The sequence below is a fragment of the Neomonachus schauinslandi genome, chromosome 13 (assembly GCF_002201575.2).
Source record: "Neomonachus schauinslandi chromosome 13, ASM220157v2, whole genome shotgun sequence".
In the NCBI taxonomy this organism is placed as follows: Eukaryota; Metazoa; Chordata; class Mammalia; order Carnivora; family Phocidae; genus Neomonachus; species Neomonachus schauinslandi.
In genome coordinates this window covers 18,061,097-18,084,851 of record NC_058415.1, presented here as the reverse complement: position 1 = coordinate 18,084,851, position 23,755 = coordinate 18,061,097, and the positions used below count along the sequence as shown (strand labels likewise).

At 44.3% G+C, this 23,755-nt stretch overlaps 1 protein-coding gene across 2 annotated transcripts in view; it reads right to left on the bottom strand.

The window, feature by feature from the left end:
- PCSK5 (proprotein convertase subtilisin/kexin type 5) overlaps positions 1-23,755 on the bottom strand; it is a 463,530-nt gene that overhangs the window by 12,055 nt on the left and 427,720 nt on the right. For both annotated transcript variants that reach the window (XM_044920816.1, XM_021689363.1), the window contains 6 exons: positions 22,716-22,911; positions 19,326-19,543; positions 18,048-18,284; positions 15,193-15,423; positions 13,726-13,903; positions 8,872-9,089 (listed from right to left, as the gene is read on the bottom strand). In XM_044920816.1, coding sequence (XP_044776751.1) covers positions 8,872-9,089; positions 13,726-13,903; positions 15,193-15,423; positions 18,048-18,284; positions 19,326-19,543; positions 22,716-22,911 — 1,278 coding nt within the window. The remainder of the gene's footprint in view (positions 1-8,871; positions 9,090-13,725; positions 13,904-15,192; positions 15,424-18,047; positions 18,285-19,325; positions 19,544-22,715; positions 22,912-23,755) is intronic.

Sequence of the window (23,755 nt, the reverse complement as noted above, 5' to 3'; positions counted from 1 at the left end):
ACCAGGCACATCGAGGGTTCAAGTCAAATACAGGAGGAGGCACAAGCCTCAGAATGGCTGCAAGATGCACCCAGCTTGGACCAGCCATCCTTTGAGTACATTCTCAGGGAGAATGTGTTGATGCACTTTTTTTTGTAAGACTATTTTTTTTTTTAGAGGAGTTTTAGGTTTACAACAAAATAGAGGGGAAGGTACAGAGATTTCCCATGGACTCTGCCCCCACACACGCATAGGGTCCCCTATTATCAACATCAATCACCAGAATGGTACTATTTTTTTTTTAACCAAAGATAAACCTATATAGACATATCATTTCCACCCAAAGTCTCTAGTTTACCTTAGGGTTCTCTCTTGCTGTTGTACATTCTATAGGTTTGGACCAATATATAATAATACATAGCTGTCATTATAATATCATACAGAACATTTTCACTGCCCTAAAATCCTCTGTGCTCCATCTATTCATCCCTACCTGCCCATCACCCCTGGTGACCACTGACCTTTCACTGTCATCACCATAGTTTCGCCTTTTCCAAAATGTCTTATCGTTGGAATCATACAATATGTAGCCTTTTCAGATCAGCTTCCTTCACTTAGTAATATGCATTTATGCTTCCTCCATGTCTTTTCATGGCTTGATAGCTCATCTCTTTTTAGCACTGAATAGGATTTCATTGTCTGGATGTGTTGATGAAATGTTGATACTGGGAATCCTAAGAACCATCATCCTTAATCCACCAGGGAAGTCTCAAACCCAATTAAAGAAATTTATAGTTTTCCAAACTGTGCTTACAAGATCACTAATAATTTCTACAATCCCTGCAAAAAAAAAAAATCTTAAAAAGCTGGTGTTCTGTTTTGATTGGCTGAGGTTGAGACATTAACTAACCTAGTGATGGTTGCCTGGTCTTGAAAAACCCAAGGGCTCCAGCCCACTGCACCACCCTAGGGCATTGGGATTAGGGTTGTCAGATTTAGTACATCAAAGTATAGGGTTTATCTGGCAATCTTACTTAGAATAAAGGCCCCACACATCTAGTAATGGTGGTATCAGAAAATCTAATGGAAAGCGAACTCCACATTTACTAGTGATAATGCCAACTTTCCACCACCCTCCCACCCCACCCCCACCCCCAATTCAATGTATTCTCTCATTTATCTTATTCTGATTAGAAGTATTGAGCAGCGATTATAGGTGCCTCTGGAATGAAAACAAGAGAACACAAGTGTATGGTTACTTAATGCAAGTGTGTTCGGAAGGCCAATTCTTTCAAAGATTGGAGTCAATTGCGCAATAGGAGAAGGGTGAGAGCCACTGCATGGCAGAGTTTTCGTGGACTCGCTCAAGGACTGCCTGGGAGTGGCACGAGGGGCAGATGAGGGCATTCTAAGTGGGGCTCTTGAGAGTCTGCCTGTGCTCCACGCTCCAATCTGAGCTGCTCTGCTCTGGTCAATTTACATCATAGGACCCAGCCTAAGATTTTATCTGAAGAAGATGGTCTGCCACTAAAATCCCATCTGAAACCGTTATTCTAAATTAGACATGTGCTGGCCAGTGTGGTAGCCACTAGCCTCATGTGGCTACTGAGCCTTGGAAATGTGGCTAGGACAACTTGAGTTGTGTTGTTAATGTAAAATAAACATCGGATGGCAAAGACTTCGTTAAGGAGGGCACGTATTGCATGGAGCACTGGGTGTTATATGCCAACAATGAATCATGGAACAGTACATCTAAAAACTAACGGTGTACTGTCTGGTGACTAACATAATAAAAAAAAATTTTTTTTAAAGAAAAAAGTCAATTTTTACATTGCTTTCATGTTCAAATGATTATATTTTGGATATATTAGCTAAATACATATATTATGAAAATTAATTTTACCCATTTATTTTTATTCTTTAAAATGTGACCACTGAAAAATTAAAAAATGTGTGTATGGCTTGCATTATGTTTCAGTTGGATAGTGCTGATACACCATGTTGTGAGTTACTTAAAAGAAATTCTAGATGTGGTATGAATAGCACGTGACCACTCTCAGGCTAAGTTTAGATTGTCCACTAGTCTAAGCACTTTGTAGCTAAGAGTAATTTAATGTTTACGTCACGGATAGTCACTCTAAAACAATAAAAAATTATTGAGTGTTCCGAGTTTTTTTTTTCTTCTTGGCATTAAGACTTATTTTTTTGCGGGGGGGAGGGGGTTAAGATTGCAAGCAGCCAAAGAAAGCGGTGGGGGGGGGGGCGTGACGTTGACCCCGCATGTCAGAGGAACCCACAGGTGGCTCCACAGCTGATCAAGACCAGCCACGCCCCGCGGGCGGGTATCCTGGGCAGCAACTTCCGCTCTGTCAGCTTTGCTTTCTCTTGTAGCTTTTTCTGCTTGTAGCTTCTCGAGCTTTTTCTGATTCTGACAGAGGCTTCTCCTCTCTTTTCCTTTCTCTCTCCAATTCTTCTTGTTCTTTGTCTTTCCTTGGCTCTGCTCTCTGCCTCTCCTCTGCCTCCTTTCTCTTGGTGCTTTGATCTTTGTTCTTCCAGCTCCTGCAGTTTCTGCCCCTCGAGCTGCTGTGTCTTCAGCGAGGCGTCCCTCAGGTGTTTGGAATCAAGAGGAACCTTACGGAGCAGGCAGATTGGCCTGGCGCTCATCGCCTTTCCCCATGAGCTTCAGGCGGCTCAGGGTGCTCGGGGCTTGGATGAAGCCCACATACGTTCACGCGGTATGCGACCTTGGCCTGGAAGTTCAAGTGTCCCCGAAATGGAAGGTGTGGAAGTTCTGGCCTGTCATCTCCTCCTGTTGTGGGTCCAGCGTGGGAATGTCCATGCTCTCCATCTCCCCACACTTCTCAAGCACCTTGACCAGGACCTCCTTGCTGGGCTGACTCTTGGGGCAAACAATGTGCAGGGTAGCTGCTCCAGGTGACTAGTGCCTGGCCTCTCTCTGGGCAGCATTTCATTCTCTTCCTTTGTGTCATGGAAGAAAGAGTCCCCTGGCATGTGGGGAAATTGATTTTGAACTTGGTGGCCGCACCTTGAGGACTCCAGAAGCCACCAAGCTTAATGACTTTGCCGTGGAGGCAGGCCAGGAAAGACGTGACCAGATTCTTGCCTACCTTGCCCTCCGAGTAGATGAAGTCCATGGTGCCCTTGGAAATCCACAGGGTGGAGAACTGGTGATTGTGCACCATGGCCTTAAGCCTTTCCTGCCCCCACCTGCTGGACATGGACTTCCCCTGCTGCTTTAGCCGTGGAGGGCCACGCTGATTGTCACCTTCATGATGGGCTGGAGATAGAGGCCTATGGAGGACAGAGCTCCACTGTCCCAGACGTGTCGTGGACTATGGTAGCTGCTGCCTTAGCCCAGCAGGCATGGATGGCCCCCCTGCCTGGCACCACCACTGTTTGCTGGAGGTGCCCTTGGAGCCACTGGCTGCTGCCACTGCTTGTCCCTGTGACCATCTAAGTGGTAGGGATACAAAGGTGAGTGAGATGGGGCACCTGGGTGGCTCAGTCAGTTAAGTAGCTGCCTTTGGCTTGGGTCATGATCTCAGGGTCCTGGGATCGAGCCTCATGTTGGGCTCCCTGCTCAGCGAGGAGTCTGCTTGTCCCTTTTCTTCTACACCTCCTACCCCCATTCATGCTCTCTCTCTCTCTAATAAATAAATAAATAGATTAAAAAACAAAAACAAAAAACAAAGGTGAGTGAGACATATTAATTTGTGCCTTTGAGGACCTGAGTCTAAAGAGAGAGAGATAAAGAATAAATAACATAAAATATGCCCTCTGGGCTCCAGGGCCCTGACTGCCTTGTTCACAGTTGAATCCTTGTTGGGCCATACTGCAGGAGAAACATTTGTTGAATAACTAAGTAGATGGCTGAATTCAGAGTACTAAAGGAACACAAAATAGAGGGATTAAGGATGGCTTTGTAGAGGAAATATTGACTGTAATGGATTAGAAAGAGGTAGCCATGCACAGTAGGCTGGAGAAAGTATTCAGAGAGGAGAAAGGGCAAGGTTGGCTCAGGTTTACAGAAACTAATTTTGCCTGGATTTAGAAGGTGGTGAAGGTGGTGAGGGGTGAGGTGAGTCCCAGGATGAAGAACCTCATATGCAGAGTTACTAAGTTAAGATTCTATCCCAAAATCAATGGAAGGAGAGTCATTTTTTAAAAAAGATTTTATCATTTATTTGAGAGAGAGAACATGAGCGAGCATGAGGGAGGAACAGAGAGAGAGGCACCAGCAGACTCCTTGCTGAGTCAGAGCCTGATGCAGGGTTTGATCCCGGGACCCTGAAATCATGACCTGAGCCAAAACCAAGAATTGGACGCTTAACTGACTAAACCACGCAGGTACCCCCAATGGAGAGTCATTTTTTTTAAAGATTTTATTTATTTATTTGGTAGAGACACAGTGAGAGAGGGAACACAAGCAGGGGGAGCGGGAGAGGGAGAAACAGGCTTCTCGCTGAGCAGGGTGCCCGACATGGGGCTCGATCCCAGGACCCTGGGATCATGACCTGAGCTGAAGGCAGATGCTTAACAACTGAGCCACCCAGGCACCCCGGAGAGTCATTTTTAAGCAGAGAAGTATCATTATGGTATTTGTCACATAGAAAGATCAATCTGAGAACATAACGGAGGACTGGTTGGTTATAGAGTGGCTAATACTGGAAGTAAGAAAGTCAATTAGAGATTGGTGAATAACTCAGGTAAGGGGACATACAAGTCTGAACTAAGGCAGTAATACCACAAAGCAAAGAGAGGAGAGCGGGAATTAAGAGATAGGCATGGATTTGACAGGACTTGAGGACAAATCGAATGTGAGGGTTGAGACAGGAGGATAAGAAGGTAATGACCAGGTTCCTGCCTCAGGCAACTGGGTAGGTGGTGGAACCATTCATCAAGATGGGGAGCATAGAAAAAGGTGTCTATGGATGGGGTGAGGTGGGCTGGAGAAAAATGCATTTACATTTCAAGTTCAAGGTGTTGAGCAACTCATTAGATTAACAGGCAATTGGATGTATGGAACTAGAGCTCAGGAAAACCATTTGGGAAAGAAGTAGATTTGGGGGCATTAACGCATAAGTGATAATGGAAGCCACTTTCAGTCTGGAGAAGACTATATTCCTGTGTACTTGAGAAGCACCTGGGGAGAAGTTATTTTAAAATATCATCAAGATAGTACTTAGGAAGGTCAGTTTAGTGGGTATACAGCAAGGGTGGCTGATGATCTTCTCCCAGTGTGGGGAAGGAGCTGATTTCTCGTCTCCATTCTTGATGTTTCTTTTTTTTTTTTTTTAAAGATTTGTTTATTTATTTATTTATTTGAGAGAGAGAGAGAATGAGAGACAGAGAGCATGAGAGGGAGAAGGGTCAGAGGGAGAAGCAGACTCCCCGCCGAGCAGGGAGCCCAATGCGCGACTCGATCCAGGGACTCCAGGATCATGACCTGAGCCGAAGGCAGTCGCTTAACCAACTGAGCCACCCAGGTGCCCCTCCATTCTTGATGTTTCTATGTGGTCAACTAACTGCTCCAAGATGAATCATTTTGGAAGGGAAAGGAAGCAAGATTAGAAGCAGGCTCTAACAGGTTGACCTTTGCTTATTTCATTTAAAAGTATTAAGTACCAAAAAACCAAAACAAACACTCTAAAATATACTGACCCTCTAGGCATTTGTATTAGCAGAAGGATAGTTTAGGGCATAATGCTTTTCTAAGAATCTGATTATCCATTATAACACACATACATTAAAAAAAAATCATATGTGAATTCAGATTTTGACCTAACCCATACACTCCACATACTGAAATGGTAGAATAAATATAAAAAGAACAAAAAATAAATAAATAAAAGGCTAGGTGGGCCAAAAATAAGATGAAATCGCTTTGGACCAGAAAAGGAATATAAATATATAATAGTTGTCTGATTCATGCTGCCCACCTGCTTTGTTCTGGGTCTAGACATAGGGGATGGTGGCTGTGAGTTTAACTTTTTTATCATAATAGGACTAAAAGTGTTTCATGTTAGATGTGGGCCAAAATCCAGGCTGAGATCTTAAAACAAGAGTCAAAGGGGGACACTGCCCCTATAGACCCCACCTCCTGACCAGGAACTCTCCGGGGCTGCCAGTTGGGTTGCTGATGGGATCTTCATTGTCATCAGCATCCCCTTCAGGAATGCTGGGATGTCCTATTTCTGGACTGAGTTTCAGGGTGGGAGGAAGGGGTAGAGTTAACCCAAAATACTGCTAGGCTGAAAGGAGTAAGGATAAAGAGAGAGAGAGAAGGGGGGAATGAAGGATGAAATTTCCCATTCAGAAGGAACTCAGGACCAAAAATCCAAAATATATGGAGAAAATGAACACTAAGATGACAAACACAATCAACAATTAGAACACAAATTTACTTCAAATAAAAAAAAAACTTCAATTTTATAGAGAAGCTTGACAAAGTTTTAAAAGTCAGTATATTAAAGATATTCAAAAAATAAAAAGACATAATACCTATAAAGAAAGGGTAAATTAGGTAATACAAATAGGAAGATATGAAACAAAAAGAGATGGGTATAAAGAAATAATTTAAAAATTTAAAAGTAAGTTATTTAAATTAAAAAAAAAAACCCTAAAATAATAGATGGGCTGAACTTTAGACTAAACACAGAGAACAAGTTACAGAAATGGAATAAAGTACTGATGAATTAACCTAGTATAAACCACAGAGAGTCAAAGAAATAGAAATATAAAACAGTAGGTAGGAGACATAGAGATCAGGAAAGTCTGAGTGACATTAAATAAGGAATTCCAGAAAAGGAGATTAGAGGAAAGTGTGGAGAAGCAACATTTGGAGATACAATAATGGAGAATTTTCCAATTTGCAAAAAGACTTTAGGATTTGTTTGTTTTGTGTTCATTCATTCATTCATTCAGCAAACACTAAATGAGCACTCACTATGTGTTACAGTCTAGACTAGAACAGGGTATACAAAGTAAATGTGGCACAATCCTAGCCCTGAGGGTCTCACAATTACTAGGCGAGATGGACATGATTAATTAAAATTAATGTAAAAAGAGCTATGATAAAGCAGTATATTACAGAACCAGAAGAAGGAAGAACATTGCTGGGAGGACTAAGAAAAGCTTCCCGGAGGAGATGACGCCCAAGCTGGGTCTTCTAAGTTGAGAGTTGCCTACGGCGTCATTCTCCAGAAAGAGGAAACACATAGACAAAAGGCACAGAGGCATGAAAGAGTATAACGTGTTTGGTAGATGCTGAGTGGCTCTAGGTTCTAGAGTACATGGAAAGAGAGGCAAGGTCATAAGCTAAAAGGACTGGCTGGGGAAAGACTTCAATCACCTTTTAAAAATAAAAAAAAATTATTGGAAATTTATTGAAGGACAAAAAGTAAATGCATAGATTGCAGAGATATACCATGTTCATAGATGTGATGACTCAGGATCATAAAGATGGATTTCCCCTCCCCCAAATAAATTCAGTTAAAGCCAGTTAATATCCAAGGGATTATTTATTTATTAATTATTATTTTTTTAAAGATTTTATTTATTTATTTGACAGAGAGAGACAGCGAGAGAGGGAACACAAGCAGGGGGAGTGGGAGAGGGAGAAGCAGGCCTCCCGCTGAGCAGGGAGCCCGATGCGGGGCTCGATCCCAGGACCCTGAGATCATGACCTGAGCCAAAGGCAGATGCTTAACCGACTGAGCCACCCAGGTGCCCCAGGGTTTTTTTTTTTTTTTTTTAATGAAATGTGGCTGTGTATAAAATTTATATAGAAAAGGGGCTGGAGGGGTGCCTGGGTGGCTCAGTCGGTTAAGTGGCTGCCTTTGGCTTGGGTCATGATCCTGGGGTCCTGGGATCAAGCCCCACATTGGGCTCCCTGCTCAGCGAGGAGCCTGCTTCTCCCTCTGTCTGCTGTTCCCCCTACTTGTGCTCTCTCTCTCTGTCAAATCAATTAATAAAATCTTTAAAAAAAAATGGGGCTGGAAATAGCTAAGATAATTTTGAAAAGGATAGCAGAAATGTACCGTACCAACTACAAATATTAACCTAATAAGTTTTAACAATTAAAACATTGTAGGAGGTATTTCTTCAATGTTAAGAATAATTCACACTGATCATCTTTCCATGCCCAGCAGATGGGAATTTTTGATCACTCTGACAGTACTGTACAGGATGACCTGGGGGTGGCAAGACCAGAGTCGAGGTCACATTGCTGGTACTTCAGAAAGTTGACTGAGAGATGCTGAGAATGGAGAACGAGGATAGTAAGAATGAGAGAGATCTGAGTACAGAAATGCTTAGGAGAGAAAATCAGCAGATCTTGAAGTTTACCTTTGTTGGAGAGCAGGTGGGTTGGGCAGGAGGCAAGGGGAGGATATCGTTAAGGTATTGGTTGGATAGCGGGTCCATTAACAGAAAGAGTGACTATCAGAGGAAACCCAGATTGTGTTTACTCTGGGACATGTTGATTCTAGGGTTCTCTGGGACAGAGAAGTCAGTCTCAGGAAAGTGAGAACGGAGCTTGGGAGAGCTAAAGACGGACATCTTAAGTAGCTGTTGTAATAATAAAAATGAAACTCCCTAGGCAGATTCCAAGTTCAACAAGCAGAGGACAGAGCAGGTGGGAAGCACCTCCTGGGGGAGACGTTGCCTGTATCTGGGCCTGGAAGGCTGGGAGGGTCTGAAGAGACGGCAGAATAGTGCAGGGCGGCCCAGGGGAGAGGTGCTGATGCTGGAGAGGATTGGCCGGGTTGGCAAGCGAGAGAAAGCTCTACAGGTGATGAAAACAGAGGGGCCAGGCACAAAGGAATCCTCATCTTCCCATCTACACAGGCAAAATGACAGATACACCCTCACCTTTGCATTTGTCGCAGGTCGGGTGGCATCTCTCACACGTCCGTGTGTCTTGCTCCGCATAGTAGTGCTCTGGGCAGGTGCGATGACACTCTCCCTTGGAGCGGAGCAGAAAGAAAAACGAATCGCAAGAGAGGCAGTCGGTGGGCTGCGGGCCCCGGCATGCCTTGCAGCTCTTGCTGCACCTCTTGCACCGTCCCGTGGAGATTTCTGCGTAGTATCTGAAACCAAGCGGGGAAGCAAAGACTGAACAAGCTTTGCTCTTAAGTTGGGTGTGGTGGAAAAATCAGGGTGAGTCGCATGGGGTGTTCGGTTCCAGGCTGGGTGATTTAAGACTCTACTCGTTAACGTTACTCAGTAGATACGTCACTGTGGGCACACCTCATATTATTGCACTTTGCTTTATTGCGCTTCGCAGATATTGCACATTGGGGCAAGTCTTTCGGTGCTGTTTTTCCAATACCACTTGCTCACTTCATGTCTCTGTCACATTTTGGTAATTCTCGCAATATTTCAAACTTTTTCATTATTATTACAATACTTGTTATGGACATCTGTGATCAGTGATTACTGAAAGCTCAGATGACGGTTAGCATTTTTTGGCAATCAAGCATTTTTTAATTTAGGTATGTAGATCGCTCTCTTAGACATAATGCTATTGCACACTTAATGGGCTATGGTATCGTGTAAGCCTAACTTTTACATATATGCCCCGGGAAACTGAAAACTTCATTTGAACGAGCTCCATTGCAATATTCACTTTATTGCAGTGGTCTGGAAGTGAACTGCGGTATCTCCAACGTATTCCTGTAATGATACTAATAAATCTAATGACTCAGTTTTCTTATCTTTGAATTGGGCACTACAATATAAATCAGTTTTCTTATCTTTAAATTGGGCACTACAACCCCTCCCCTGCTATTTGTGAATTTTGAATTAGGACTTATCACATGCAGTAGAACCACAGTAATTATTCACTACTTTTACCTTCTCTATACCCATGTGCTTCTCCACTGGAAAATTCAAGCTTCACGTTTTGTTGACTGGGATCAGGGTATGGAAGATGTTTTTGATGTACCTCTGAGTGATTCTTCTAGTTTCGCAATTTTAAAAAACATCTCCTATCTTGAGGGACGCCTGGGGGTGGCTCAGTTGGTTGTGCGTCTGCCTTTGGCTCAGGTCATGATCCCAGGGTCCTGGGATCGAGCCCCGCATCGGGCTCAGCTGGGAGTCTGCTTCTCCCTCTGCCCCTCCCCCTGCTTGTGCACACTGTCTCTCTCTCTCTGACAAATAAATAAATAAAATCTTCGAAAAAAATCTATCTTGAAATAGAAAATGACATGAATGATGCTAATGTTTACATCATAATAGATGTAACCTCTGAAAAAATTTTTGGAGGCTAAATATAACCATAATCACTGTTCATTGCCTTTTAACTATGTACCTGGTAGTACACCAGGGACTTCATAGACATTATTTCACCTTTTGAACCTAAAAGGGAGACACTAGAGCCATGCAGTCTGGAACTTGCCTTCTGGAACAAACTGCATGGGGTCAAAGCCAAGCAATTCCACTTACGAGCTGTGCAACCTTGGCCAAGTCTCACAACATCTCTGTGTCTCAGGTCTGTAATATGCGGCTAATGTTAGTAGCTAAAACTAAACAAGTTATTGTTGAGAAAATTGTTGGAACAGTGCCTGGCATATTATAAATCACACATATTCGTGATAATTATGAATCGTATGATTAAATCTCAAAGCAAACCTCATGATTTAGATATTATCATCCCTATTTTATGTAAGTAAAAATTGAGGCTCAGAGAATTTAGACAATTGGCTTAATGTCAAACAGCTCACGAAGTGGGCTCATGTGATTTGAACCTGTTTACCACTATAACAAAGCAGGGCAAAGTAAATAAAAATATTTCAAGTTAGATAGAAGAGAGAAAAGAAATCTTTGACAAAGATGAACTTCTAGACATCATCTGACCCTTTTTGGCATCTCTGGACCCCGGCACATTGACGCTCTCCTTGAAATTTGACGGTTTGCCTTTGGCTTCTCCGGCCTGAAGCTATTTGCCACATGAGGTTCCCTAAAGCTTATTTCAGTTCCACTAGTCGTTGGAAACTAAAACCAGAGCAAGGTAGTGCTGAGTCTGCCTCTCCCTCACCACCTGTCCCTGACCTGAGCGCTTGTACCTCAGTGGCCCAGCTTGTGGCAAATCAGGCCTTGTTTTACCTTCTGCCATTAGGTGAGGAAAAGTACTGCCGAGTCAATCAGTAAGCCTGGGGGGTGAGAGAGACAGGGTGATGAAGGGAGGACAAAGAAAGCATCAATCGGGAACTAAAGAGCTGATAAAAGCCACAGAAAACTTGAAAGAGAAAGCCACGGGAAAAGGTAGAAACGCACACCTTCCCACACAGACAATACAGGGGCGTGAAGTCAGAAGATCTGATTTCTTGTTTTGGCCCCACTGTGTATGAGTAGCCTTGTGATGTTGGGCAAGTCACTTAACCTCTTTGAGCCTCAATTTTGTCATCTGTAAAATGGGGAGAATAAGTCGGTCTCTGAGGATTGTTGGAGAAACAAATCATAATATAAAAATATATTCTGAGTAGAAATACTTTTTAAACTCCAAAGCAGCATACATGTTCTTTACTAATGTTACTAATGTGATCGGTTGTTTTTAAGATAGAAGGCCCCGGGGCTCCAGGGTGGCTCAGTCAGTTAAGCGTCTGCCTTTGGCTCAGGTCATGATCCCAGGGTCCTGGGATCAAGTCCCACATTGGGCTCCTTCTCAGCGGGGAGCCTGCTTCTCCCTCTGCCTACTCTGTCTGCCGCTCTCCCTGCTTGTGCTCTTTCTCTCTCTGACAAATAAATAAATAAAAATCTTTAAAAAAAAAAAAAACCCTGCTCTGAGGTTAAACACTAAAATAATTATGGGTGTGGGTAAAGGGTTCGGAGGATCATATACCTGCCTTTCCGAGGCAAGGAGATTTACCATATGAGATTGATGCAACGCGCATGGAACATCAATTTTATAAAAGGAACCATTGCTGTTAAATATTTCCACTTATACCTCATTAATACCCCATTAAAGAGGTTTATGGCAACCCGTGCCTCTCCTCCCCAGTGGGTAACTTCACATACTTCCCAATGTAAAAATTGTCTTCTTAATTCGATGGTCTACAACTATTTAGATGACAGGATTATGCCCTTTTGTGTAAAAAGTATTTAATGACTTGATTTGGGGAAGATGGAGATTCCTTTCATTGGATCCAGATCTTTTCGGGCACTTTCTGGAATGAAGGGGAAAGGCTAAGCCGGGTGGCCCTATTCCGTCTCTTGTTGGGTAGGGCTCTTTCTTCGTGGATCCATATGGCTGGTGTTTTTCAGGGCTGAGGTGTGTGACTCTGTGCTGAGCATTGTAGTAAATATGTGTGAAAAATAAGAGGGTTGTTTTTTTTTTTCCAGGTGCTTATAATTTTCTTGGTAAGAAATATATAGGAAGAATCAGTTCTTTTTTTAAAAATATTTATTTATTTATTTGAGAGACATTGAGAGAGAAAGAGCATGAGTGGGGGTGGAGGGGCAGAGGGAGAGGGAGAAGGAGACTCCTAGCTGAGCAGGGAGCCCGATGCGGGGCTCTATCCCAGGACCCCAGGATCATGACCTGAACCGAAGGCAGATGCTTAACTGACTGAGCCACCCAGGCGCCCCAGGAAGAATTAATTCTTGAAGGTCAAAATCTTTGTATTTTACATCCAGGTGCTCTTCATTAGACATGTGTGGAATGAATGGGTGAATGGATGAGGGCCGTGTAAAGCACCACGGTGAGTAATGCAGGCAGGAATTGCTATAGAACCGAAGGAAAGAAACGTGATGTCTCATCTGGGCAGAAGCATTGGGGAAAGGCCAAGGTGATAGCCTTTCAATTTGGGTCTGGAAATGCTCAGTGCCTTAGGTTACTGATCGGGAAGGAAGAATTAGCAACGGGCCTGTAATCCATCTTTCTCTTTACTGGACATTCCTGGCGGGTGAAAAGGGATGACCCACTCAAATCCTCTTTCAAATATGCTGGTAACCAGACCTTCTGATAAATACACTAAAAGTTTTTCCTAGCAAAAAATGATAGAGTTCTTATTTGTGACATGCTTTTAGGAGCATACATCTGTGTATCTAGGTTGCTTATGTAATTAAACCTGTAAGTTGTAGACGTATGGGGGCATGGTAGGTTGGAGTATTGGTGGCATATGAATGGGAATATTTAATTGAAATCGTTCCCTTTGTAAAATCAATGCTCTGCATACATTGCTTAGACCTCACCTATTAAATGTGATCAGAACAAATCCTAATGCAGAAGAGGAAGAACCTACATTTATGGTCTTAGACTTCTCTAAGGGAAAAATGCTTTGCCTCTGCCTTGGGTTTGTTTGTGCCTTAAAATTAGTAGTGAAGTTTGACGCATGATTCTAACTTGATCATCAACCCTTCATGTTTTCTCACTGGGTCACTCTGCCTCTCCTATGTCCTCATCCATTACTATGAATTAGCTGAAATCTTTTTTTTTTAAGATATTTATTTAAGTAATCTCTGCACCCAACATGAGGCTCAAACTCACGAACCCAGGATCAAGAGTCACGTGCTCTACCGACTGAGCTCCCCCAGGTGCCCCTAGCTGAAATCCTTTAGAGATCAGTAGATCTTGGTTGGCCTCTGATCTTCATTTCTTCCTAGCACTGAGACTTCAACGTGGTGTTCTATAACTTAGCTTCCTCATCTGCAAAATGGGTTTGCCGTTAGTGCTGCCTGCCTGGTTTGGGATTAAACGAGGGAAACGTGTGTTGGGCACCTTACCCTTCCAGGCACTGCAGCAGGCACTCTTTTTCCAGCTGGAGCAAGCCTGGTTGGCAGGAGAGGCATTGTGTGCTGTGTCTCCCTTCACACGTCCTGCAAGAGCTGTGGCAGGGGACACATTGGTGGCTGTCCTCATCAGCATAGTAGCCCTCGGGGCAGTCCTGCACGCAGGTCCTGTCTGCCAAGGAAGGAAAAGAGTCTATCTTGGTATCAGGTATGATGAACGTCTCCCAAACCTCTTCTCTGTGCTCCCTAGGGTGAACCATGGTGGGAAGGGAGGATGCAGGAGGAATGAGATGGTGTCCTTGTGAGGGTCTTGCTTCTCAGATCTGTGTGGGTTGGGGAGATAGATGCTAACCCTTTCCAGGTCTTCAGCATGTTCATCTCTTCCTTCCCTCTCTCCTACACCCCTCTGTTGCTCCTTCTTTTAGCTGAGTGCGCTTTGTCTCATTTTCTTTCTCACATACCTATATTAGCCTAATCATGGAATCCCTGGAAACCTGAGGGCATTGCTTCACATCTGTGATAAGATCTGCTGGAGGTGGCCAACCTCAGACCATGCCAGACTTCAAGAAGATTTATTAATCCCTGGATGCAAAATCCAGGGGAAATTTTGATGAGGGGCTGAATCCTTGCATGTTTGTAAAGTGTCTCTCCACAGATTGCTTATTAATTGCAAGGGAAAATAGTAACTAAGCAGTGGAGACATTGGACAGCACTCTGAACAGATGACCACCGTTAGCGTCACCAGTGAGGGGCAGGTGACATCCTGGGTCTCCAGGTGGACACGACATCACCTGTGAAGTATTCTGGCTGAGAATGAATCATCTCTGTCTAATTGTGGGACACCTCACACAGACTTCAATGGAGGGATAGGGACTGTATTCTTCTAAAATGTCAATATTCTATAGAAAAAAATGTCTGTGGAAATGTTTCAGTTTAACGGGGGCTACAGAGACCTGGCACCTGAAAGCAATACCTGATTGGAGACTGGATCCTGTTCCAAGGAGGAATTGCCAAAATTATAAAACAGATGATATAGTGAAGTATTGATGTTAAATTCACTTGCATCAACAACTGTACCATGGCTATGTCAAAAAGTATCCTTAGTTTTAGGATAACATACTAAAGTATTTATGCGAAAGGCGTCATAATGTGTATATCACATCCTCAGATGGTCAGGAAAAAATTTATTGTGGATTATGTAGGCATTACACATTGAGACAGTCAAGACCGAGCAAACGAATGATTAAGCAAATGGGACACCCAATTAGTGGTGGCCGAAGTGGGTGAAGGGCACGTGTGTGGTGTTCTTCATACTTTTGTCTTTTCTATAGGTTTGAAAATTTTCCAAATACAAAGTGAAAAATTAGAAAGACACCAAACATCTGGGCACCAGGCGTCATGCAAGGTGGTTTCCCAGATGGAGGGAAAGAGAGAGCCCTCCTCAAAGGACACGTGACTCACTGAAAAGAAGGTTGTCCCTCTGGCAGGTGTGACACTGGTCCTCGGCAGGCCCTGTGCAGCGGAAGCACTTAGCATGGCAGGGCTTGCATCCCAGAGCCTCCACATCCCAGTACTCAACGGGGGCACATTCCTGGTGAGGCACGCAGTCCCCGTGGTGGTTGACCAGAAGGCCCTCCTGACAGGCCGTGCAAATCCCAGGTGATGAGCAGGTCTGGCAGGACTTGTGGCAATCTGTGGGCATGGTGGGGGCAGAAGACCAAGTGAGAGAGGTCCAGGGCGCCCCTAGAAGGTGTGTTCACACCCCTTTCCCTTTTCTTTCAGAGATTTCTAGGGTTCTGGGTCCAGGGCGTGGGGGCCACTAGTTGGGTAGAGCCCTTAGGCTCTGGGTAGAGCATTCTTGTCAAATGAGAAGAAAAATGGCCATTTCACATTCTCTGTAATATCTAGAGAACCCCTTCTTGCCGCATCCAGAAATATTAGACTCAGTGTGGTTACCAAAACTGCAACAAAACAATAAGCAATTCTGTAGGGTATGGTCATACACTGATCTGTGGCCTGCTTACCCCATAACTCTCACTCTGTGGCCCTCCACTGACCTCCCGGAACAACTCGAGCTTATCACTAACAACAGTTGTTGGGATGTACTGTAATTGCCTGTTGATCAAAAAAAGGCCTCTTTTGTATTCATTGATGAATGCACAGTATTGTGCATATCTCACAGTACCTGTGAGAGGACCGGGCATGTAACAGGCACTCAGTAACTTTTCTTAGACAAATAAAATCAAAACAATTCATCCCTACCTCGGGGTCTTAGCTATTGCCGTTCCCTCTGCCTAGAGTGTATGTGTGGTTCTCCTAGATGTATGTGTGGCTTGTTCCCTCTGTTTTTCTATGAGGTCTTCAGGATGCCTTCACTATAATTTCAACTCCATCCTGTCCAACTTCCTGTTCCCCTGCCCTGACTAACTTTTCCTTTTGACTTATCTTTTTTAGGGTTTGTCTGTGCCCCCACCCGCCCCGTATTCTGTCTGTATTGTCCCTTGCTTTTCACTAGGCCTAGAGGAGCACACAGTACATAGGAGGCCCCCAGTAAGTGCTCCCTGAATGAATAGACACATGGCATTATGGTCATCTCATGTTATCTAGATCAGGAAATTGAGGCTGAAGGTGCTAAGTCACTTGGCTGGAAATGGGCAGGGTTAGAAGTTGAACCCAGGAGCTTAATCAGAGCTCTTGCTATTTCTGCCGCAATGCCTTGGGATAGGCGTGGGATTCTTAGAGGTGCCTATGCTCTCTCATAGAGGATAATTTGGATGATCCAAATGGATCCCAAGCCCTTGTGTTTCTTGGAGGAGATCCTGCTTGGTTCTGGATGCTTCTCCACATCTACCCAAATCTTAATTTTTCAGGTCAGGTTCTTTGTTTCTTCTTTCTGGAAAGTCCGGTGGCCACCCTGTTTCTTCCAGTACCAGCTTCCCTCAGCCTGCCTTTGGACTGGTGGAAGGAGCCATCGCCTTGTAGGGAAAGCCCTCAAGTTAGTTCCCTACGGTTGAGTTGGTCTGAGGGGAGCCCAGGCATCTGTACAGTGGTTTTTTTTTTTTTTTTTTGAAGCTCTCCAGGTGATTCTAATGGGCAACCAGGGATGGGAACCAGGGGCCTTTCTCAATGAGAAAATTAAGTCAAGTAAATGTACTGTGAGGCCTGCAAAGTTCTCTGTATGGCAAACACCAGAGAAAGGCAGAAATTGACCCTTAGTTCCTGTCTGAGTACAGGCACGACGGCCTTTGGCCAAGTTGCTAAACTTCTCAAGGAAACTGGCCCCAAGCTCACTGCCGCCCTGTCTTCTGCCATGTTCTAGTCTGTGGTCTTTTGGGTGGAACATTGACAGTGAAGAGTACCTTACATAAAACACACAACAAGGTGTGTTGATCATAGTGCTAGAGCAGAAAGCTGTGAGGAGTCAGCTCCATCTTCATGTCCTAGGACATGCAAATCAGTCTCCTGAGTACGTTCTGGAACGTTGGGGGGGCGCTGGGGTTTCTCACCCTCAAGCTCTCGCTGCTATTGGGACCACCTCTGCATAGCTGTCTAGTGCTTGCTAGGTGGCGACATGGGGCGAAGTTACCACTGGCCGCCTAGCTGGAGTGAAGCCTGAAACTCTGGAGAAGTTCACCCAGAGTGATTCAGTGGTTTGAGAATTCTCATAATAGACCTGTTATTTTTCCTGTTCTGAGGCCAACAGTTGATACCTAGGGAAAACATAAAGAGGCATAAACGAGAGCAGATCCCTCCTTGAATGGGTTCGGGTTGATGTGCTGAGTGGGGGTCCCAGGGCAGGAGCTGCTGAAGCAGATGAGGAGCCACGGGGTCTGGTGGGGGGGAGGGACCGCAGGGAGAAAACTGATAAGGGACCCAAGAGGCACCAAGAAAATCCTCTGTGGCACAGTTTTCCCTGAGCTGCTGTCAACCTTTAGTGGCTTCAAGGTTTAAGAAAAAAAAAAAAAAAAACAACCAACTTCCATTTTGGGTGACTTTTGAAGGCTCATCTCTGCTGTGAAACTTCACATGAGAATTCTTTTTGATCAGCAGTTCAGGGCCCATGTTGTGAGGAGGGTCAATCTGATTTGTTATTAAGAAAAATTACATGGTCAAAGCTTATGAATGATTCATTTAAAAAATAAATAATGAATTAGAGCAGATTCAAAAATCTGCTTTGTTGAGCAGGAGGGAAACGGATGGGATGACAGCTTCGGGGCTGGAACCCTGCAAACCCCAGCACCTGCTTTGTCTCAGCAGAAACCCATCATTGTGACAGCCTCCCTGGGATGCTTGGCCATACACACGCAAGTCGTTACCTCTGCAATCCTTAGTCTCTTTTTCATAGTAAGTTCCCACTGGACATTCGTCCAAACACTGTCCATCATAGAGAACCAGGGACGGCTCGGCACAGAGGTCGCAGTCATCCGCTGAGGGGCCACTACACTCCAGACAGTCTTCGTGGCAGGGGACACACTTGCGTATGTCTGCGTAGAAGCCGTGGGGACAGGATGGATGACACATATCCTGGTACAGGAAGGACCCAGGCATACACTCTGGAGGAAGGAGGAAGCAGCAAGTTACCCCATTGGGCACAGGAGAAAGGAATTCGTTCCTTCTGGAGTGGGCTAGCCTGTCCGGACCACACTGGCTCCTTTGACCTGAGTGTTCCATGCATATGCCCCATGCCAAGCCTGCCAGGGCACATCCCCCACATCTCTAAGCTTTGGGAGAGAAGACCACATACGGTGGCCTGATGACATGGTGCTGGGTTTACAGCCCGAAATGACCTGCCCCTCAGAGGTGTAAAAAATTGCAGAGCTGTGGCAGACCATCTATGGCTGAGATGCTGGAGGTATTGTTGAAAACCCGAAAAGCATGCTCTATTCAGCCCCAAAGCGGCTTAAACATTCTTGCATTAGTTATGTTTTCATTCACTGATAGGGTAGATCAGTGACATAGGCATGGTTAACTCAGTGTGAGGCATGCGTTGTGGGTTTCTTTCATCTGTATTCATTCTCTTATTTGGGGGGAAACCAAGAAAACGCTTTGGGTCACGCCAAGGGATCCTTTTGATAGAACAGCATCAGTTCAGTGGGTCTTGCTCTGGAGAGGAAATTAGCCCTTCTTGGAGATAATTCCAGAGAAAGAATTCCTAGCCAGAGTGCTATTCTGAGTCTTACCGTCTTCGCCTGACCTTCTCTTTCCTATCTTTTGTAACACTTGCAATTCTCTAGCTTCCTCTGTGTTTCATTAATATAAGCCTCCCTATAAGATTTTGTGCACAAAGAGGCAGGAACTTCGGGTTCTTATCTAGATCTCTAGCAGCTGGGATGGTGCTTGGCGCATCCCTAAGTGCTCAGTACACCTGTGCGGAAGAAATCATGCAGAAGAGGGGCTTTCATTTGTCTTAGCTTGAAGAACGCCCTTGATTGCCTCATTGATGTGCATGGAGATGGTTATATTTCAGGAAAGATAAGGAGACTGGTTCCCTCCATTCTGCATAGCCCCCCTACCCCCCACACCCCCGCCATGGTTGGTCCCCAGGGGCGGTAGCCTGGGGGAGCCACACTCTCCCCTGGGATGCTCCCATGTACCTTTGCATGTCTTCTCATGGATGCAGTCCTGACACATCTCAGGGCAATGCTTGCACACCCCCTCCATGGCCACATGCCTCTCGGGGCAGGCTTCCTGGCATGCTCCCTGGTGCAGGATGAGGCTTCCTTGGCAAGAGTGGCAGTTGGTGGCGTTTCCTTCGCATGTTTTGCAAGGAGAGCTACACTGCTCACATGTGCTGTCTTCTGCATAGAAGCCCCTGTGGGGAAGACAGAGCACAACTGGAGATGCTTTCCATCCGGGGAAGTGAGTCCCGCCTGGTGGCAGAGGGCTTGGGACTGAAAGACACCGGAAGGACGGCAGCTATTGTGGGGCAGAACGAGGCAGTCAGATTTGCCGAGGAAGGAGGGGTCAGAAGCCAAATCCGGGAGGAGAAAAAGGAAAGGGACAGGTGTTATCCTTGTGAATTTGGTTGGTTTGAAAACCACTTTTGTTAATGTGTATATAGTTTAGCCACCTTCTGGTTTCCCTATTTTATCTCCCAATTTTTATTCTTTCTTCTTCTTTTTTTTTTTAATTAGAGACTTATGTTAGAGTAGAAAATGCTTTTTATCCAATACATTTTTAATGAAAAATTTTAATTTAATAAATTACTGAATTTAGTCCTTAATATAAAATGTTCATTCATAATTAAAAACTTATTTTTACAAAGCTCTAAAGGTTTAATGCCCTATAAAATTGGAACCACTTTTGCTTTCGGATGCTCTCAGCCAACCTCTGGTGGCTTTTTTCAAACATGCACATATAATGTTTGCACGCAGCATCAAACATATTTGCAGTAGCTGCTCGTGGAGGATATGTTTATAAGAGTGACTTTCTTCCAGGTGGAATCTGGCGTCTGTATATATATATATTGTACCTCTAGTGATTACATTATCACGCCAGAGAAATCTCTCACTGACTGATGAACACAGTAACTACGAAAACCTCAACCTTTTCAAATAGATTTGGAAGATGGGGGAAATTTCGACAGTTTTTTGAAGAAAAAAGCTGGCGGGAAGAACTGGAACGTGCAGAAGCAGGAAAATCATAAACCGTTGTAGAGAGTATGGACTTCTGATGTTCTAGGTATCTTTTTTTTTTTTAAGATTTTATTTATTTATCTGACAGAGAGAGACACAGCAAGAGCAGGAACACAAGCAGGGGGGAGTGGGAGAGGGAGAAGCAGGCTTCCCGCCGAGCAGGGAGCCCGATGCGGGGCTCGATCCCAGGACACTGGGATCATGACCTGAGCCGAAGGCAGACGCTTAACGACTGAGCCACCCAGGCGCCCCCCCCCGATGTTCTAGGTATCTATTCCAGTTGTTTTCTATAATTTTCATTCTATTTGTCAGCTGTTGCCATAATAGGCTGAGCGGCAGGACACTCCCAAACTCATCACCCATGTATCTGCGGGAAGGCAGATCTAGGCTGAGCTTGCGCTCAAAGAGGCCAGTGTCATTGTAGGGGCAGAGGTCATGCATGTACTCCAGGAGAAGGAGGCTGGGCCCTGAGATACACACTGGATTCAGGTCTTCTTCCTGTCCCTTTATCTTCCCTGGCACAGGGACCTCCTGGGGCACATTCTTCTCTTAGCCATGACAGAGCACAAGAGGGCCAGTTCATCCAGACAAACAGGTTGTAAGCCTCTCTGCTTCCCTTCTGCTAACATCCTGTTGGCCAAAGCAAAGCAACCTGGTCCAAAGTCAAGGGTCAGAGAAGTCCATTCTGTGTCTGTGGAAGTTGCTGCAAAGGGACGAGCAGGGGGCACAGGTACATGGGGAGGTGAAGAATTGTAGCAAATAACTCAGGCTGCTCGAGTCCTTTTTGAATCAATGCCAATAAGGGATCCTATACGGCATCTTTACTTGATGTTTTAATTAACTCATTCACGTCTGTTTCATCATTCTTTCAGCCATTCTTATATTTATTCAGGAAACAAAAATGTATTGAATGTATCAGGAAGAAATGGGACGGGGTGAATAAAGGTTACGTATCTAATGTAGTTTTACGAAAGAAAATTTGGAGAAGGAGCAGATTAGTAGAAGAGAGGAAACCAAATTGTACCCAGATGAAAGCTAAGACCAGGCTCCCTTATACAGTAGTATCTAGTATCTTAGCTTTTTTGGACCAAATGGAGAGCCTTCAGTTGATTATAACTTAGCTTCCGATGTCAATTCTTACACCTAGTAGGTGCTATTTATCTGCGGAACTGAATTGAATATACTTGGCTTCTCCACTGGGCTGGAAGTTTCTTGAGTACCCTGACTTACGTTTTTACCCTATAGGATCTATTTCAGCAGTGGATACAGATACTAATGATCTACCTCTATCATAGATCTTGTAGCTCTACCATCAAGTTCTTTTAATCAGTGGGAAATTTCTAATTGCTTCAAACAGATTCTGTTGGTCACTTCCTCAAACTCCTTCCTCACCTCCCTCTTTCCAGTCTCCCTGCCTGACAGTGTTCTGATTTTATTTGGGTGTGCAGGGGTGAATTTTGTGTAGCCTAAACCGATCCTTCTATTTCCGTCCTTCTCACCAGAGATCATTTTTGGAAGACGGAAGTGAAGCATTCTGGCTAATGAGATGTGAAGGGAAGTCAGAGGAAGTTTTCTTTCCTTTTAAAAAGAGATGGAGAAGGAGAAACGTGCCCTTTTCTGTCTCTGGTTGTTGTCGTGTAGGGTGGTAAGGTTTGGAAACGGGGCAGACAACGTGGCTCAGGGGCTCAGGGGAGGACAAGCTGAAGAAGATTCAAGGACAAAACAGAAAGATTGTGGGTCTTTAATGAAGTGTTGGCCGCTGATGTAACCAATGCTGGGTTTTAACCTTTTTGTTCCGTGAGATAGTAAACCCCACATTGTCTCAGTCATTCTACTTAGAATTTCTGTTGCTTGTCACTGAAGGTTCCCAGATAAACTTTTCCATGTGCTGTTTCCACTTCTTTTTTACATCCTGGAGCTGGACCCATTGATGGGAAGAGAAGAGGAATTATAAACCAGAGGACTGAGGACACCATGAGGAATCAATCAATAATTCACCAGGTATGATTCCATATTTATTATTTATACCTCACACCTCACCTACTGTAAACATTTAAGAAGACATTCATGTATTCACAGCCTTAACTTTTGTCATGGAAGGAAGACAACTCCTTGATCATAACCACAAGGTGGAAAAAGAGCGTATTTTCACAAAGGTCAAAAACACGTACATATCACAGTCACAAAGGCCTGGTTTGGCTGCTGTGGCCGACAGCAACTGCGTGTCGAGGGGACAGTTCCAAAGGCTCTGTAACCAGGACGGCGTCCTCTGGTGCAAGAAGGAATTGCCCTCCAAGTACAGCAGGAGAATGAACCCGAGCGGGACGTGGAAGGAAGAGGGACACTTACTCAGGGCACCTGGTGTAGCACCTGCCTTCGTGGAGGAAGAGAGGGAAGTCCGGCCCCGTCCGGCACGTTCTGCAGAGATGGGCTCCAGAGCAGGAGGTACAGTCCTCCGTACAGTTCTCACAGTGGCCACTCCTCGCCGAGGGCCATGTGCCTTCAGGACAGGAGGAGACACAGGCCTGGGCCAGCAGATACGTGCCTAGAAACCCAGGGAAGAAGGCAGAGCAGACCATCATCACGTGGCAGGTCCAATGGCACAGGGGTCCATGCAGAGGACAGGTGCCCCCGGCAGCTTTTCTGAACCTCTGCAAAGACCCGAGAATGTGGAATGCTGCTTTCCGGCAAACCAAAGTATTTGTTAGTGAGGCTCAGTCTTCCACATTGAGTTAAATCTCCAGAAAGGAAATCCACAACAGAGGCTTTTGCCCTGTTTTCCTTCCTTCCTTCCTTCCTTCCTTCCTTCCTTCCTTTCTCTTTCTTTCTTTCTTTCTTTCTTTCTTTCTTTTCTTTCTTTCTTTCTTTCTTTCTTTCTCTTTCTTTCTTTCTTTCTTTCTTTCTTTCTTTCCTTTCTTTCTTTCTTTCTTTTCTTTCCTTTCTTTTTCTTTTCTTTCTTTCTTTTCTTTCTTTCTTTCTTTCTTTCTTTTGTTCCTTTCTTTCTTTCTTTTGTTCCTTTCTTTCTTTCTTTTGTTTGTTTGTTTCTTTCCTTTCTTTCTTTCTTTCCTTTCTTTCTTTCTTTTCTTTCTTTCTTTTCTTTCTTTCTTTCTTTTGTTCCTTTCTTTCTTTTGTTCCTTTCTTTCTTTCTTTCTTTTGTTCCTTTCTTTTGTTTGTTTGTTTGTTTCTTTCTTTCTTTTTCTTTCTTTCCTTTCTTTCTTTCTTTTCTTTCTTTCTTTCTTTCTTTCTTTTCTTTCTTTCTTTCTTTCTTTCTTTTTCTTTCTTTCCTTCCTTCCTTTCTTTTTCTTTCTTTTCTTTCTTTTCTCTTTCTTTCTTTCTTTCTTTCTTCCTTCCTTCCTTCCTTCCTTCCTTCCTTCCTTCCTTCCTTCCTT